Source organism: Miniopterus natalensis, chromosome 13, assembly GCF_054644295.1.
Source record: "Miniopterus natalensis isolate mMinNat1 chromosome 13, mMinNat1.hap1, whole genome shotgun sequence".
Taxonomy (NCBI): Eukaryota; Metazoa; Chordata; class Mammalia; order Chiroptera; family Miniopteridae; genus Miniopterus; species Miniopterus natalensis.
In genome coordinates, this window is record NC_142093.1 from 28,824,912 (window position 1) to 28,842,682 (window position 17,771).

The 17,771-nt window shown below is 39.4% G+C and overlaps 1 protein-coding gene across 2 annotated transcripts in view; it reads right to left on the reverse strand.

The window, feature by feature from the left end:
- The window catches only part of RTN4 (reticulon 4), a 56,414-nt gene extending 50,055 nt beyond the window's left edge, over positions 1 to 6,359 (reverse strand). Inside the window, exon 1 of one of the 2 annotated variants that reach the window (XM_087823565.1) lies at positions 5,605 to 6,359. In XM_087823565.1, the coding sequence (XP_087679691.1) occupies positions 5,605 to 6,154 (550 nt within the window). In that variant the 5' untranslated portion in view covers positions 6,155 to 6,359. The remainder of the gene's footprint in view (positions 1 to 5,604) is intronic. The other variant, XM_087823566.1, reaches the window with a different exon arrangement.
- Positions 6,360 to 17,771: the final 11,412 nt, after the last annotated feature.

Sequence of the window (17,771 nt, forward strand, 5' to 3'; positions counted from 1 at the left end):
TTTTTGCCAAATCAAGGTAGACTGTAGCCTTCCTGTTTCATCCTTCGCTGATTTTTCTTGTTAATGAAGGGATGTGTCATATACTTGAATTAATGGCACTCTGGAGTGGTGCTAGGTATGAACAGGTGTCAGATGCTTTAATACTGGACCCATGTTTATGCTGAAGAGGTGATCCTCTATTTTCACTAGGATCTTGGTCATTCTCCTATTTGGATGCCTTTTTAATCTTAGCAAAGTACAACTGCTGATGAGAGGGACATTTTTCATTAACTTCCTGAGAATCATATTTCCAAAAAGGGGACTAAAGATGTTTGGAGTTATTTAAAATTGTGACTTTGAAGAGTTTATAAGTGTCAGAAAATTCTATCACCTTTGTTAATCTTCAAAGAGAGCAATATAATTATGAACAAGTTCATGCCAATAAACTAGACAACTTGATGTCTACTCATCAAGATGAAATAGACAAATACCTTGAAAGGCATACATTTCCAAAACTGGCAGAGAAAGAACAGAAAATATGAATAGCCCTAAATTACTTAAAGAAAGTATATGTATAACTTAAAATCATCTCCACAAAGAAAACACTAAGCCCAGCTGGCTTCACTAATAAAGTCTATAAAGTCTAAGGATGCTTACACAAACTCTTTTAACAAATAAAGAGTAAACATCTCCCAAAATGTTTTATAAACTTACACCCAGCAAAACTAGCAAAACCAGACAAGGATATTACAAGAAAATAAATTTACAGAAAAATACCCCTTACACATACAGGCAAAAATCTTTACCAATATATTAGCAAACTGAATCCAGTGATTCATAAGAAGTATATTTATTACCAAAAGGGTTTAAACCCAGGAATACAAGATGAGTTCAACATTCAAAGTTAAATAATGAAATTTATCACATTAACAGACTAAAAAAGAAAAGTCATATGATTGTCTCAATAGATGCCAAAGGCATCTGTAAAAAGGCATCTTACGTCCCTCTTACAACAAAAAATTTTTTAGAAAGAAAAAAGCTGGAAGTTACTTTAACAGTCTATAATCAATTGAAAAGAGGGGGGCAAAATCTATATAACTCAGTATTTCAAGTGTTTCCTATTAAACAGCCTAGAATACCTAATGTTTATGTTTTAAATCTTACATTTCACATAATTATAAGCTAAATTAAAAAATAAAATAAAAACCATGGGTTGGTAGAAAAAATATGTAATATCAATACTAAAAATATGTGACTTCTTTCCTAATTTAATCCATAAATGTAATGTAACCCACTATAATTCCAACATAGGGAGAGGAGACTAGATAAACTTTAAAGATCAGATAGAAAATTATACATGCATAGAGCAAGGAAAAATAATTGTGGAAAAGTCCTATCAACTAGTATTTTATTTAAAAGTTATAGCCTATGGCCCTGGCCAGATGATCGGAGGTTGTCCTATACACCAAAAGGCTGCGGGTTTGATTCCCAGTCAGGGCACATACCTAGGTTTCAGTTTGATCCCAGGTCGGGGTGGGTACAGTAGGCAACCAATCAATGTTTCTCTCTCACATTGATCTTTCTCTCTCTCTCTCTTCCTCTCCTCTCTCTCTAAAAATCAGTAAAAAAATCATATCCTCAGGTGAGGATTTTTTTAAAACAGTTATAGCCTATGTATGTGTGTCAGATAGGTACTGGACTTACTGGGGGATCACCTCCTAAGTTACATAAATGTTTAACCACTACCACTATGATGTACACCTGAAACTAATATAATATTGAATGTCAACTGTAACTGAAAATATTTTATAAAGTAATTAAAATAAGTAAGTTATAGCAATTAAAACAAAAAACTGGAACAGAAAATATTTCACTCATACTATAAGTATATGACAAAAGTGACATTTCAAAATAGTAGAGAAAATGGTGTTGAGACAAATGGACAATCATATTCAAAAATAAAATTATATCACTACTTCACTCTCTAGAACAAAATAAACTACATTTTAAATATTAAGATGAAATCATAAAAATACCAGGAGAAAACATGAGAGAAATTTTTATAAGACATATATATAAAACAAAGATCAGGTGCTCCTACATCTATAAAAACAACAACAAAAAAGTCAAAGCTGTGACCAGAAAAATTTACTGGCACCTAAGCCTAAAAAATATGGCACCTGAGCCAATTTTAACAAATACTGGGAAATATGAATTTAAAAAATAATTTGCTAAACCATTTACTAGTTTATCAATCTACTGTATTGGTATGGCAAAAGAAAAAAGGTACTTTAACACATTGGTGAGAATATAGGTTGGAACAACTCTTTGTAGAGCAATTTGGCATTATCTATCAACATTTTAAATGCATATAGCCTTTGAACCAGTGATTCTACTAGCATGAATTTATCTTACAACACAAGTATTACCAAAGAAGTTTATATAAGGGTGTTTACAGCAACATTATAACAGAAAAGGCTAAGAAAACCTAATCATCAACAAAAGGCTAATTAAATAAAATACGGTACATTCATATACCTTGTATATATAAGTAAATATACGCTTTAATTCATAACACTTGGGATTTTTATTGAGAGAAAATATTGTAGTAATTCTGGCTCTATACAGAATGTGAAGATCAGCATTCATCTGTTAATTTTTATTCATGCAACAAAAATATCTGAGTGTCTACACCACATCTCTGTGCTCAGCAATGCAGACATAATGTAATATAGTCCTTTTCCTCAAGGAAAAAAGGTAATACAGCCCCTTTACTCAAGGAGCATACAGTCTGGTAGAGACTAGAGATGAGTAAACACACCATGATCATATATATGGTATGATATAAATGATGAAGTAAGAACAGAATGTTATGGGAACACATGAAGAAAGTAACTTAAAAATTAATAATCACCATGTCAAGAAACAAAAACTCAGAAGCTTAAATGTGAAGTTATCAACTTCTCCCTTAGAGGTGAAAAGAATGATAAAGCCATCAGTCTGAGACCTTAGCATCAGTAAAGCTGGGTCTTGCCATCTTGCATGCCTGTGTCCACAAAGGTCACATTCACCATTTAAACACTGCTGATGAACTATGATTCTGCCCTTACAGTTCCCACATCTCTGGTGCTGTCACTCTCAGGGGGACTTCTAGTGTCTATATTTAGAAACAGGAACAAAACGTCTCAAGGACTGTACTATAAGAATAGTGTATCTGCAACATTTACTTCTACTAAATCAGTTTCCAAAGAATCGAGAAATATACCCATTTGGTTCGCACTTGCATCCTGGGCTAGCAAAGTACCTTTACAATGTGCCATTTAAATTGGGGCCTTGCATCAGTAGGGTTTCAAATAAATTGCTTTTAGGTATATTATGAAATAACTACACATAAAACAAAGCTAATTATTGGACAATAGATAATATGCCCCTTTTTAAAAATGTTTCATATAATATAGCAAATTTTCCAAGTTCACAGGGATATAGTATAAAACAGCATGTTTTCTAAACACTGTTCCACATAAATATTTATCAAAGACTCGATATATATTCATTACATCGTTCTAAAAAGGATTTGAGGTAGCTTGCTAGTTACTAAAAAAGCACTATAAATTTACATTGCTTCATAGGAACCAATCTGAAACATAATTCATCCTATCCATAAGGAGCATACCACTTGTTCCTAGTCAGGAAATTAGAAATGGCTTAACAAAAGAAATTATTCAGAATCTCTAAATTCATCAGTTCTATTCCTTGTTATCATTTGTTAGATATGTTTAAACATGGAAGGAAGATGGGGACTGAATAGTGCATGACATCTTCTATACAGGCATCTTATACTAAGATTTAAACTACATATCACTTAAAATCTTTTAACATTTCTAATATGTGCTCCTAAACCGATATAAATGATAATATAATAAATGGCTTTATAAAAAAAAAAACTAATAGTTTTTCATCTCCAAGATATGACCCTATACTTAAAGCAATATTCAATTCAAACTTCCATTGCAATATACAACTATGGACAGTCTCTGAAATTGATTTAATAAGCACCAACATTCTTTTCTTTGTATTTTCATTCATAGCCTCAAAGTCCTATCAATTCTTCTTTCATAAAACCTCTTTGTAACCTAACTATAAAAATACGGATTCACAACCAACCAAAGAAACCACACTTCCCTCCTACTCCATTTTCACTTAACTAGTAGTGCACGAGTTCAGGTTCTACTCATCTGTCTCAGAACTATTGCAAAAGCTTTCTAAATTAGTTGCCATGCTTTCCTTTCCAACCTATCTAGAATATGGTCACCAACTCCTTTTCTAACACTGCTTTCATGATGCCACCCATGCCTCAGTTCAGTCATCTCCAATGGCTTCCCAATGCCCAAAGCAGTAAACCAGAAGTAAAAAGCTACTTGTTAATAAGTTAATAGATTTTTCTAGTAAGATGAACTCTCAATCTCTAACAAACTTGATTTTTTTATTTTCTAAAATAATTTCCTTAAAAAGAAATTAATTATTAATGTACAATCAGGTACTCGTGAATGAAAGGATTTCAAAACGATTTACAGACTATGCAGATTTGTCTCTGTAGACCTAAAACATAACTTCCAAGAAATAGTATATCTAACCAATGCATGAAAACCTGTCTCAAAATCTTTAAATTTCATGGTAAATCTGCCACAAGTTTAATTGGCCTAGTCCCGGAAAGGAATCCAAAGGTTTCCCTACCTTAAGAATACAATCATTTTGCCCTTTTGTTCTCTAGGATTCAATTAGGATGCAGTACGAGGCTAAACCTGTCCACACAAACAGCAATTCCTCTTATTCGGCAGCTGAGAACCCTGGCAAACCTGAGCCCCCTTGGAACCCAACGCCCACATCCCATTTCCCGGCTCGGTTTCGCCGGTGCGGAGTTGCCACATCAAGACGCGGGTAAACTGGGCGGTGGCAGGACTTGGCCAGAACTCTCCCACCCAGCTCTCCACACGCCACGCCGCTGGAGGCGCTCTCCCTTCGCTGCAGCTGGGTCAATGTGGGCGCTTTCCAATGGTCAGCTCCCCACCAGCGCAGGAGGAGGGGAAGCGAGGGGAAGCGCATGGGGGCCACCCCGGCCAGGGAAGGGGTGAGGAGGGGGGCCAGGGCTGAATGCTGGCAAGCAAACTAGCAGCGACACCGCGCCTTTTCCCTGGGAGAAACCCAGACGGGGAGACAAAAGATTAGGGCGCCAAAGCCTTCCCATCCTCACCCCACAACCAGGCCAGCCCAGTGAATCCACAGCCCTACTTCCTCGACACACACCCAGCTCCTGCGAGAGGTGGGCGGGTGCCCCACTTCCGGGACGCAGTGGAATGGGGACCAGAGGGGAGAGCCTGGGAGCGCGCGGGGCGCACGTGTTACCCGCCGCCGGGACAGACAATAAAGAACCAGCCCGGGCTTCCCCCGCCGCCCCACCCAGCCCCTGGCAGCTCCCACCAGGGGAGGGGGGGACGCCTTCGCCCGGAGGTCTGCAGACAAAGCCCCTCGGGGCGGAGAGGGGGGCTCCGCCGCAGCTGCCGGGGCTGCACACAAAAGAGGGAGGGGCGCGAGGGGCGGCGCGAGGCGGGAGGGCCGGGCACTCACCCACGGAGCCTGAGGAGCCCCTGCGCTTGGGCGCGGCCGGCGTGGAGGGGGGCGCAGCGGGGGCCGGGGCGGGCGGCGTCCACGCGGGCTCGGCCTGGGGGCTCACGCTAGCCGGGGGCGGAGGGGGGGGCCGGGCCGGAGGCTCGTCGTCCTCGGGAAGCTTGGAGGACGAGACTGCGGCAGCGGAGGGTAGGGATGGCGCGGACGAGGCGGGACTCGGGTCCCAAGACTGATGCCTCTCCAGGGCGGCAGGGGGCGCGGCCGGCAGGGGTCCCCGGGGCGCCGGGGGCACGAAGTCATTGTCGAAGTCCAGCAGGGGCGCGGCGGCGGCGGGGGCGGCGGGCACTGGGGCTGCCGACAGCGCGGCAGCGGGCTTCCTCTCCAGCACCTCCAACTCCTCCAGGTCCTCGTCCTCTTCCTCCTCCTCTTCGTCCTCCTCTTCCTCCTCGTCCTCCGGTTCCGCCACGAACTGGTACTTGAACGTGGGCTGAGGCCGGGGCGGGTTGTCCGAGGACGAGGAGACCAGAGACGACTGGTCCGTGTCTTCCATGGCTGGCGGGTCGGAGAGGATGCTGCAGCTGCTGCCGCCGCCGGACGCTTTCCTCAGAGCCGCGGGCTGCGGTGGGGGTTGGGAAGGGCTGCAAGGGGCAGGGCCGAACGAGACGAGGGACCTGCCGAGGCGACGGCTCCCGGAACAATGAGACTGCTCCTCCTGCCTCCGCACCCGTGATGCGCCACCCGCCCCGTCCCCAGTTGCCGCCGCCGCCCAGGCCAGCGAAGCGGAGAGGCCGGCAGACTCCCCGCCCAGTTTGGCGTGATTCACCCTCCCCTGCTGGCATGGGCTGGCGCGGGAGGGAGGGAGCCAATCGGCTACGGAATAGACATGACGGACAACCAGCCGGCCCAACGGAAAGGAAAAGAGGGGAAAGTGGGTGTGGCTCTTTGCGCTTCCTCTCTCTTACTGGCTGGGTTGGGTTCGGTGGGTGGGGCTTGAAACTGGCCACCCCACCCTCCACCACCGGCAGCTCAGGGTAGGGGCTGGGGTCTGGGCCTTGCGCGCCGCGGAAGGTCGGGCTGCAGTTAGAGGATTGCGAAAGCGAGCCGGCCGCCTACCCTGAGGGGTAGGGAGGTTCCCGGCGCGCCACCGGAAGGGCGTTATCCCGGGGACTAGGGGTGGAAACTTTCCTTCAGGAAAGGAAAAAATCCCAGGGTGAACAAAGGTACTAACGGGACTGTGGAGTAGTCCCTAAGGATCGAAATATACATTACATCTTAAAAGATTTTGAAATAAAAGATTATATAGTTCTAGACTTAAATTCCCAGGCCACGTTATCACCACTACCATCACCACCTAAAAATAAAAAAATAAATTTCTGACAGGGGTAAGATCACTGGTAGTCCAAATTGCAGACCCTGGGTTAGGGGGGCAAAGCAGAGCTGGGCTGACCATCTGGGGCCGGGCGGACCGCGTGGAAGTCCGCTCACCTCCTTCCAGGAGGCTTGAGATCTGCTGGATGCTCGACTCACACGGGGTGGGAGGATGAGTCAGTCACCCAGAGAGGGAAGGGAGAGAGAAGTGGAAACAGAACGGCGCCTGGGAAGGCAATTTTGATTCACATTACGTTTCGGTCACCTTAGGCTCATGAGTCAACATTTCAGATGATTCAGGCTTTCTGGGAGTCAGGAAGCCCAGTACTCATGTCCTAGATATGCCAGCATGACCATGAATTCCCATTCCACTTTTTCCAAAACTGGAGAGAGTTTAAAGAAAGTGGTTACAGAATATTTAAGTGTAGGCATCCAGAGGTTTGGGGAGCCCTTTTTTCTTTGTGATACACCTTTCAAAAGTCTTTGCTGCATGCCTAAACTGGAGGCCCTGAGACGGAGGGAAAACCTTATTTTCGAGTTGCTCACAGTCTAGGCCTGCACAGTTCTGTGCCTTAGTCACTGGCTACTCGTGGCTGTTGAGCACTTGAAATGTGACTAGTCTGAAATGAGGTGTGTTGTAAGTTTAAAATGCACATTAGGTTTTGAGTTAGTACCCAAATAAGTTTTAACTATCTCAATTTTTATATTAGTTACATATTGGAAATGATAATATTTTGGATACATTGAGATAAGTATATTATTACATTAATTTCACTTATTTCTTTTTACTTTTTTAATGCAGCTTCTAGAAAATTTTAAATACATATATGACTCACATATTTCTATTGGACAGTGCTAGTCTAAATTAATGATTAAGAAACTTTTATCGCCATGGGGAATCACTGGTTATTTAAGCAAATTCTTAGCTCCAACTAATTAATATTACCCTACACTTAATTAGAGTATTACAAAGGAAAGTCTGGGGTTGCAGGCGAGGGAGGAGGGATGAATAGGTGGAACACAGGAGATTTTTAGGGCAGTGAAACTATTCTGTATGATACTGTGATGAGGGATACATGACATTATGCCTTTGGCAAACTCATAGAACTGTACAACACAAAGTGCGAACCCTGATGTAAACTGTGGGCTTTAGCAAATAAAGTATCAATTTGGTTCACAGGTTGTAACAAATGTCCTGCACCAATGCAAGATGTTAATGACAGGGGAAACTGTGGTTGGGGGATTGACATGGGAGTGTGTGAGAACTCTATTCTGTTTAATTTTTCTGTAAATGTCACACTACTCTAAGAAATTAAGTTTATTAATTTTTTTGAAAAGGAAAGGCGTAACAAGATTTCCTGCAGTGTAACCTTATCAGGCTAATTATCAACAATGCATTCAACCTGGCATATCATTCGCACAGAGATGAACTTGCTTTATTTCTACAAAATGGTTATGAATTGCTTTCAGTTTTTGTTTGTGGTTTGCTTGAGAGTTTGGGAAAAGTATAAAAAGAGAGGAGTATTAGTGTAGAATTTTAGGGCAGGAAATTTAATGCCAAACTAAAAATTTTAAACTAAACAGATTACCACATGATAACTAAATTGTTTCAAGTATTTGTCAAATATTTGTCAAAATTATATAAAAAAAATACATGATTGTCAAGTGTAAGTGCTCGCACATAAAAAATATACTAGCCAAAATTTTATGGTATGAACTTTTTCTAATAAGTCACAATTTAACTATTAGCAGTTCAGCCTTCCCCATACTGTTTTTCTCACTATGATCTGAAACTTCTTGATGGAAAGTTTCACAGGATTTTCATATATTATTTGCAAGTTGCTTATATGATATTTCTGCATTCATATACGGTATCTGCATACCTGCTCTTACTGAAATAGAAGGAAATATCTTTATTAAAAGTGTCATGAGAGAATAATTACAGAAAAATGGTAGATTTGCAACTTTAATTGTAAGTAGAAATAAATATTGAGGCAGTAATATAAACACTCTCCTCTGATGTAGAAGAAATACAAGAATTTTTTATTATTGTAATTTTTTAGATGTCACTAAAAAATTAAGTGTTTGATAAATGAGTAAGAGTAAAGAGTTTATCCAGGGTTCATAGAATGGCCAACAAAGCATAAGGAAAGAAGAATGTTGCTATTGTACCAAAATTAAAAGTAGAGTTAGTTACACACTAGTGTAACTAGATGTAAATAGAGCTCTCACTAATAAGAAAATTCTGGTGGGTATTCGAAATGGTAAAAGAATATAAATTCTAGACCATATCAATAGTTAGATAATAATTATTCAATGAATTATCTTGGAAATTTTCTTATGAGATGTAGAAGATTAAAGTTTCCAGTACCATGGTAATAACTGCGCCAGAACTCTTAGAACCCTGTAAGAGACCCATTCAGCCTGGTAGAATCATAGACTTTCAGAGCTGGAAGGAGTCTAGGAGGTCAGCCTGACCAGTCTCCCTCCCATTGTAAGAATATCCTACAGAAGGTTTGTTAAACTCGGTGATCTGTAGTAGATTAAAAATGGCCACAAGCTCTTTGCAGCAACTCCCATCAAGAGGTTGTATCGATTTCCCCTCCTCTTCTAAGCCAGGCTCATAATGGTTTTGACCAACAGAATGCCCTGGAAATGAGTTCCAAGCCTAACCGGCAGAGACAGTTCCGCTCCCACCCCCTTGGAACGCTAAGGACTGAAACGATAGACCCAGAGAGAGACGCCTAGCTGTCCTAGCCTAGAGCTGATGTCCCAGACGTGTGAGACAATCTCAGACTGTCCGGCCAACCCACCGAATCATGAAAAATAACGAATCACTGTTATCTTAAACTACTAACTTCGGGATGATTCGTTACGCAGCAAAAGCTAATCAAAACATCATCCATTTGGTGCTTCTATTTTGTGCCTTACTCATTTATACATAAAATATTTATTGGCTACTTTGCAGCAAGCGCTGTTCAGGACTTGGGAAAATCAGGCACAAATGTGCACGAGCATTTTCGGTGAAGGGAGGAAAATAGCCCATTCCATGCGCATGGTGTTCTGGCTTCTTGCAGAACGCCCAGCTGAGCCCTCATCGGGTGTGCGTCGGCCGCGCGTGGGGTGGCGCACTCCAGTCCACACGCGGCAGGGTGCGGGCGCCAGACTGGCTCAGCAACCCTGGGGGAAAGCGAGAGGCAAGCTCCTGACGAATCTTAAGAGCTGTGCACCACAGTTGTTTTGCCTACTGAAAATGACTTGCTTGTGTAAAAGAGCACCGCTCAATTTAATCTTTCGATTCAAAAAAGACTGAAACACCATGTTAGCACCCTTAAGGGAAAAATAACAACTTGCTGCTCCATCGTCCCTACCATTTCACTGGGATTTTAGATTTTACGAAATGTACCTTTTTGTGAAATGCAGTTCATGGTTCTGGTTTACATCTTGACATATTCTAAACTTCTGTAATAAAAATAGAAATAGAAATATAAAATCAATGCCTTCAGCTGTGCTAGTTATGCATTGACAATTATTGTTGAGTCTAAAATTAAAATTTAAGTTTCAAACAGAAATCACATTATGGGCAAGTGAAAGTCATAATTAAAACTGAACCTAACACTTCTCCTTTAACCTACTGGGACCTCTGCATTAATACTGCATTTCCTTAGGCTAGTTCAAGATGCATCATTTCCCTGATGAAATTTATTTAGATCCATCGGAAAAACTATTTTCGATCCAGCAGAAAATTAATTTTGGTCTAGCAGTATAAACGCAAGCAAGGAACTTCTTAAACCATCTTAGACAAATAAAAAATCTCTGTGCATGAGAAAAAAGAATCACAAAAAAGAGTTCACAAAATTATCTGAGTTATAAATAATTCATTCCAGTATATAACCACTCTTCCTCATACTTAAAGATTTAAGTATACGTTTTGGTTTTTTTATCGTCAGTGGAAATAGAAGCTAAGTGGTCACTATCTTTAGAATAAACATTAATTTATTCAACTAAAACTTATTAAGCACCTAGGCTCTGGTGATAAAGAGTAAATAAAGCACACTACCTGACAGCAAGGAACATATAGTGCAGTTTACAAAAGAATACATAGGTATTCATGTGTGCGTATATTCATATATATGTTGTAGATGTATGTATATGTGTATTGTATGAATATATTATATGTGTACATTGGACAGAGAGAGAGAGATTCCAACGGGATTTGGGCAACTCTTTATAAAATGATTTAATACTTAATCTTTTAAGGTAGAGAAAGAAGGAAAGGCATCTGAGGAAAGGGGAATAGCATCTGCAGAGGCAGGGAGGAGTGAAACTGCAACACAGATTCAAGGCATAGAGACATCTGGTAAAGCTAGGGAGGCAACTGAGGGTAAAACCAGAAAAATAAGCTAAGTGTAGACTGTGAAGGGTCTCAAAGGCCATGCTAAAGAGCGGAGGTGTTATTCTCTAAGTAAAGAGTTATTAAAGGTCTGTAAGCAGGATGGTGAGGTGACCTGATTGCTAACTTACAAAAATACACTGGTAGAGGATTATGGGTGGTAGAATCAGGAAAATTAAGAATATTTAAGATGCAATTACTATATCTTGGGTAATCTTTTCCCAGTAACTTTCTTATAGCTACTGTGGTTTAAGCAAAACAATTACTGCTTGTAGTTCAGGCAAAAGATGATAAGAACCTAAACTAATAGCATAGGAAAAGATAAATTTAAAACTTTTAAGTTGAATTCATAGAATTTGGTGGCTAACAGGGTGGAGGAGCTGATGGAAAACAAGAAAGAAAAGCTTATTCTAAGGTTTAAGCTTAGGTGACAAGGTAAGTTAGTGTTACCATTATCAAGACAAGTCGGGAGCGGAGCACAGAATTGGTGAGTGATGCTGGGGAGAATATAATGACCTAAGTTTTTAGATACATTGAACTTGAGTTGCCTGCGGAATATTGCAGTAGAAATAATGAGGCCGGTGGAAAACTAGGGTTGGAGCTTAGGTCTAGTCTGGAGAGCAGGCACCTAAATCTGTTGGTTAGGTTTCATGGGTAAAGTTTTGAGGAAAATGGTGAAATGCGGGGAAGGGATGGACAGCAGGTTGATGGATGCTGTCTACTACCCATGAGAGAAAAAGGCCGAGCATGGAGTCCTGGGAAACATCAACATGAAACATCTCTGGACACACTTGAATAATGTTATTTCCACTTAACCCTTACTTTTAAAAATAAACCAAAACCAAAACAAAACAACTCCCTTTAGCTTTTCTTCATAAGTCCAGTTCTTTAGCTCTTAAATAGGTGCTCATTTTATCTTTTCCATCCACCTTAAATATTAAACTCAGAATTCAAAATAGTATTCCAGTAGATGCTCAATATAATTATATTAAGCACTAAGTAACCTATAGTAATAGGGGCAGCACCAATGATTTAAGCCACAGATCATCCTTAAATTCTCAGTAAGCGGGGAGCTCCAGTCTCTTAGCTGAGAACAAGCAGGACTGCCTGGTGGACGTTCGCCTCTTCCTGTAACTCACCATCTGTTAATGAAGATGCTAAAGAGAAGGAAATGGCTGGAAGAAACGCAAGCTCCGTTAGATTACAAAGTTAACTGGAATGAGTCTTGTATATACTACTTATCTTTATCAGGTATAGGAATTTTTTAAATCAACAGATCAATAGTGTTCATATTCAACTTGTTTTCTCCTTTCCAAAGAACCCGGGAGCACATTCATTACCAAAAATGCTATAGAATGTGTCCTGCCTTGGCCTTTTAAAAAGCTCATTTACCTTTTATTACTCCCGACTTATTGTGATCTGGCATTCCCATCTGGTATGTTACTTACTGTCCGGAGTGCAAATTTTCCCTGTCAGGTGGTAAAATAAATGTAAATCATATATGAATGATAAATACTATTTACTCTAATGAGTTAAATATGGCATATTATGTGTTCATTTCCTCTCCATTTCAAAACCTTATTAAAATGTCAGTAAAGCAATAAAAATGGTGTTAACCAACAAGGACAAACAGAGTAAGAGAGGAGACAACAGTGGATAAAATATTTCAACGTATTTTTGGAAGATAAAACGCAGATGGAGGAGCAGTTTAACTGACTTAGCAGACTCTCTGAGTTACAGCCTAGATACCTCTCAAGGGACAATAGCAAATCATTTTGTGCCACAGAGCACTTGAGAGGCTCGGCCCTTGGAGGTGCCAGGATTGAAAACAAGTGGGTTAAATAATAGTGAAATCCTTGGCCTTTATGTCCACTCCCTGCTCCCAGAAAGCCCGTAACAAGGCTTAAGCATATCCCTGCTGTCCCGCCATTACTGCTCCCCCAGCCCCTGCCATCCCAACACCTCATTCTCCGCCAGCCAGGGAATTGGAGGATCTTTTTGTGGAGAACCAAAAAGGGTGGTGCCAGTGAAAACTCCTCAAAGCCTGGGCATTTGGAGTACTCCAGTAAAAAGGCCTGATCAGTCCCTCCTGCTCTCTTCTTCCCACAGAGCTTCCAGTCGGCTTATTAAATGCTTTACTCTTAAACATAAAACAAAACACAAGAATCACCAGGCATTTGACAAAAGCCTTGAATGAAAGCAAAAAATGAAAACAAACAGAAAAAGAAACTTGAGGAAACAGAGACATGCAGAGGAAAGAAGAAAACATCAAAGAAAGTATATTTAGAGGGAGCTAGAAGATATCATTCCATAAAGCCAAAAATGGAAACAATAAAAATGAAATTATCAGAGAACATGAAAGAGTTCATAAATTAAAACTAATTGCACTCATAGCAGCATTATTCACAACCACCAAAAGGTAGAAACACCCCAAATGTCTATCAGTGGATGAATGGAAAAACAAAATGTGATCTATACACACAATGGAATATTATTCAGCCTTTAAAAAGGAATGCAATTCTGATACATGCTACAGCATGGTTAAGCTTTGAAGATGTTATATTGTGAAGTAAGCCAGACACAAAAGGACAAATATCGTATGAGTTCCCTAGAATAGGCAAACAGATAAGAGACAGAAAGTAGAACAGTGGGTAACGGGGGCTAGAGTGAGGTGGGAATAAGAAATTAGTATTTAATGGGTATTAATGATGAAGTTAGGGAGATGCATAGTGGTGATGTTTGCAAAACAATGTGAATGCACTTAAGTGCACTAAGCTGTGCACTTAAAAATTGTTAAGATGGTAAATTTCATTTTGTGTATTTTTTACCACACTAAAAATTGTTAATTACAGTTTTAAAAAATTAATAAACATGTTGGAAGACAGATTTGAAAAACTTCCCAGGAAACAGGAAAAAAAGCCAAAAAGATGTATTAGCAACAAACAAATGGAAATTGATGTGTTTTTCTTTTAAAAAAGCAATACAATTTATGATACCATCAGAAAACGTGAAATACTTAAGGATGGATTTAACAAAATATGCCCAAGACCATTATACTGCAAACATTGTTGAGAGAAATTAAGGAAACTAGAAGGACTTCAACTTGATCTCAAGATTTATGATAAAGCTATAATAATTAAGACAGTGTAGTGTTGGCATAAAGACAGACAAATATATCAGTGAAACAGAATAAAGAATCCAGAAATAGACTAATAGACATATATACATATACACATATACATTATATAGTCAATGAATTTTTGCAAAAGATTCCAAAGTATTTCAATAGGGACAAGATAGCTCTTTCAACAAATTGTGCTGGAACAATTGGACATCCATATGCAAACAACAACAAAAGAACTCTGATCCTTTTCACACAGCTATTCAAAAAAATTAACTCAAAATGAACCATGGGCACAAATATAATAGCCAAAACTATAAAATATCTTGATTAAAACTTAGAATAAATTCTTGGCAAGGATATATAATGAATGCTGTTGCAAATATCAAATGATTCAACCACTCTGAAAAATCATTGGGTAACTGCTTATAAAGTTGAGCATACCTAATCATATGACCCAGCAATTTCACGCCTAGATATTTATCCAAGAGAAATGAAAACTGGAAACAACCCAAATGTCCATCAACTCATGAATAGATAAACATCCCCTGGCTTTGGAATGCTACTCAGCAATAAAAAGGAACAAACGATACACAGAGCATGAAAGAAACTCAAAAGGATTGCAGTAAGGGAAAGAAGCAAGACACAAAAGCCTACATGCCATATGATTCTGTTTATGTGACTTTCTAAAACGGGCAAATCTGCCAAGGGCAGGGGAGGGGGGACTGCAGAGGGCATGAGGGAACTCCTTGCAATGACAGTGTTGATGGTTACATGACCGTATACATTGCGACAATTCATTGAACTGTGCAATTAAAATGAGTGAACTTTATTGAATAAAAATTATATCTCAGGAAAGCTGATTGTTTTCAAAGACAAAGAGATATAATACAGAAGACAAAAGATAAGACAGATCAATTTGGGAGGCTATGAAACACTAATAAGGGATCCAGAACGAAAGAATGGAAAAAACTCTGTTTCCTATTAATCTAACTTGTCCTCTAGAAAGGTGAACTTGCAGTGTGGTGTGTAATGATGCATGACAGAGCATTACTTAAGAGTTTACAGTTTAACTTAACCTTATAAATGTGTGCAGATATTTTGGGTATCAAGAAATATTTTAAGATTATTTCTTAAACAATTTTACTTCTCTAAATTACCCTCTATTTCTATGACATTGTTAGTGCTGTAAATAAAATTAAGTCAGGCTTAAGTTGTTATTTAGATCTTAGAATTGGGGTTAGTTGCAATTTTTAGATGACTATGTACTGTGTAATTTTTAAAACAGAAATTATTATTGAAAATGAATGTTTCTTAAGCATTCCTTCCATTGCTGTCTCTCTGAAACCCAGCCATTCATCTTTTACAAAACAAAACAAAAAACACAGCTTTATTGAGATACAATTCATTTACCATATAATTCATGCACTTAAAATGTGCGATTCAGTGCCAGCCATTCTTCACCTTTTTTACAAGTTTTGAATAAGATGGAAGAAAACATAATGTGATTCATCACAGTGAGATGAGATCCAGCTTTGCCATGCCTCAGCTTGGTGACTTTCAGGACACTCTGGACCTCCATATCCTCACCTGTAATCAAGATGTTACACTAAATGACTGGCCGAGCTCCGGTCTACCTTCAAGATTATTTTTTAATGTTGTTTATTTTTAACTTTTATTTTTCTTTAATGCCAACATCAAATATTAGGATAAGCAGTTCAGAAAGGTGGATTTTACAGTAGGACAGTTGCGACAATGATCTGAATTAAAGATGGTGCTGGCAATCTTATTATAGCACTTGGAAGGCTTTATAAATGTAGCAAGATTCCTTGGAACCTTTCTTGAAAGAAGAGGTTCCTTTTATGCATTTCAAAGTAAGAAAATAAAGAGAAAGAGGGTAGTCACATAGTGTGTTTAACTTAGAAGAGCTTCTCTTCTCTAACTTCACCTTTCTAAAAGCAAATATGAAAACTGCAGAAAGCTGAATAGACTTTGAAATATAGTCAAGAAAACTAGATTTAGCCAAAGAGCTTAATCAAAGTATTTTTTAAAATTTCCTGCAGGGCTGTTGTTGAAGTAAAAAATGAAGAGTTCCCATGAAGGCCTGGTTGACATGCAAAATTTTACCACTGCAGATTTTAATAGTATATTACTCCATTTGTTTCTTTTCTCTAGTTCAAATAACAGAGTCAAAGTTACATTTTTAAGTGACTATACCTATATTCCTAAAAAGCTTACATGAGATCTCATAGTAAGTATTAGGTATCATTCTAAGTTGAATTGCATCCCCCAAAATGTATGTTGAAGTTCTAACCTCCGGTCCCTCAGAATGACTTTATTTGAAAATAGGATCATTTGCAGATGTAGTTAAGATAAGGTCACACTGGAGTAGGGTGGGTCCTAATCCAATATGACTGGTGTCCCTCTAAGAGTAGAAGACAGAAACATATGTAGGGAAGACGGCCATGTGAAGAGAGGCGGAAACTGGAGTAATACTGCCACAAGCCCAGGCTCACCGGGGACTTCCAGAAGCTGGAGAGGCAGGAACGGCCCAGAGGCTTTGGAGGGAACATGGTTCTGTCGACACCTTCATTTTCTATGTCTAGACTCCAAAAGTGTGAGAGAATAAATTTCTGTTGTTTTAAACCATCCCGTTTGTGGTACTTTGTTGTGGCTGCCATAGGGAATTAATATAAATATATAGCCAAATGTTATGCACGCACACACGGAAAGACAACCCTCATTTTAGTCAAATTACTGAAGTTCTAAAAATCTTAAAAAAAACCACCATCAAATATGAGATGTGAACTTGAGTAGTTATAATAATGCATGATGCTTTTCTCAAATAGCTTCTACTAACGCTATCCTCGGTACATAAAATTTTTAAAAAGTATTGATAAGCTATAACATCCATGAAGTTCATTTAGCACCATCATGACACACAAATACATTACAGCCATATTTTTATGTGCTAAAATTAGATATTATTACCTAAGCATACTTGTTTTTCTTAGTTAGCAGCATTCACCCCCATCTTCTTAAAAACAGAGTTGAAAGGAAGGACCTGGTATGAGCCATATAACACCCTGCTCTGTTATTCTTGGTGATTAGGCAATAGTCCTTGTTTCTGACCAGGCAATAGCCGGGAGATAACCAGAGGTGATAATATAAGCATCAGCTAGTGCGAGAATAGCACATAGCAGCCCACATGACTTGGCCAAGGGAAACTTTTAAAAACATAAAAAAGGGGCGGGGCATAAATAGTTCTCCAGGTCCCAGGAGATT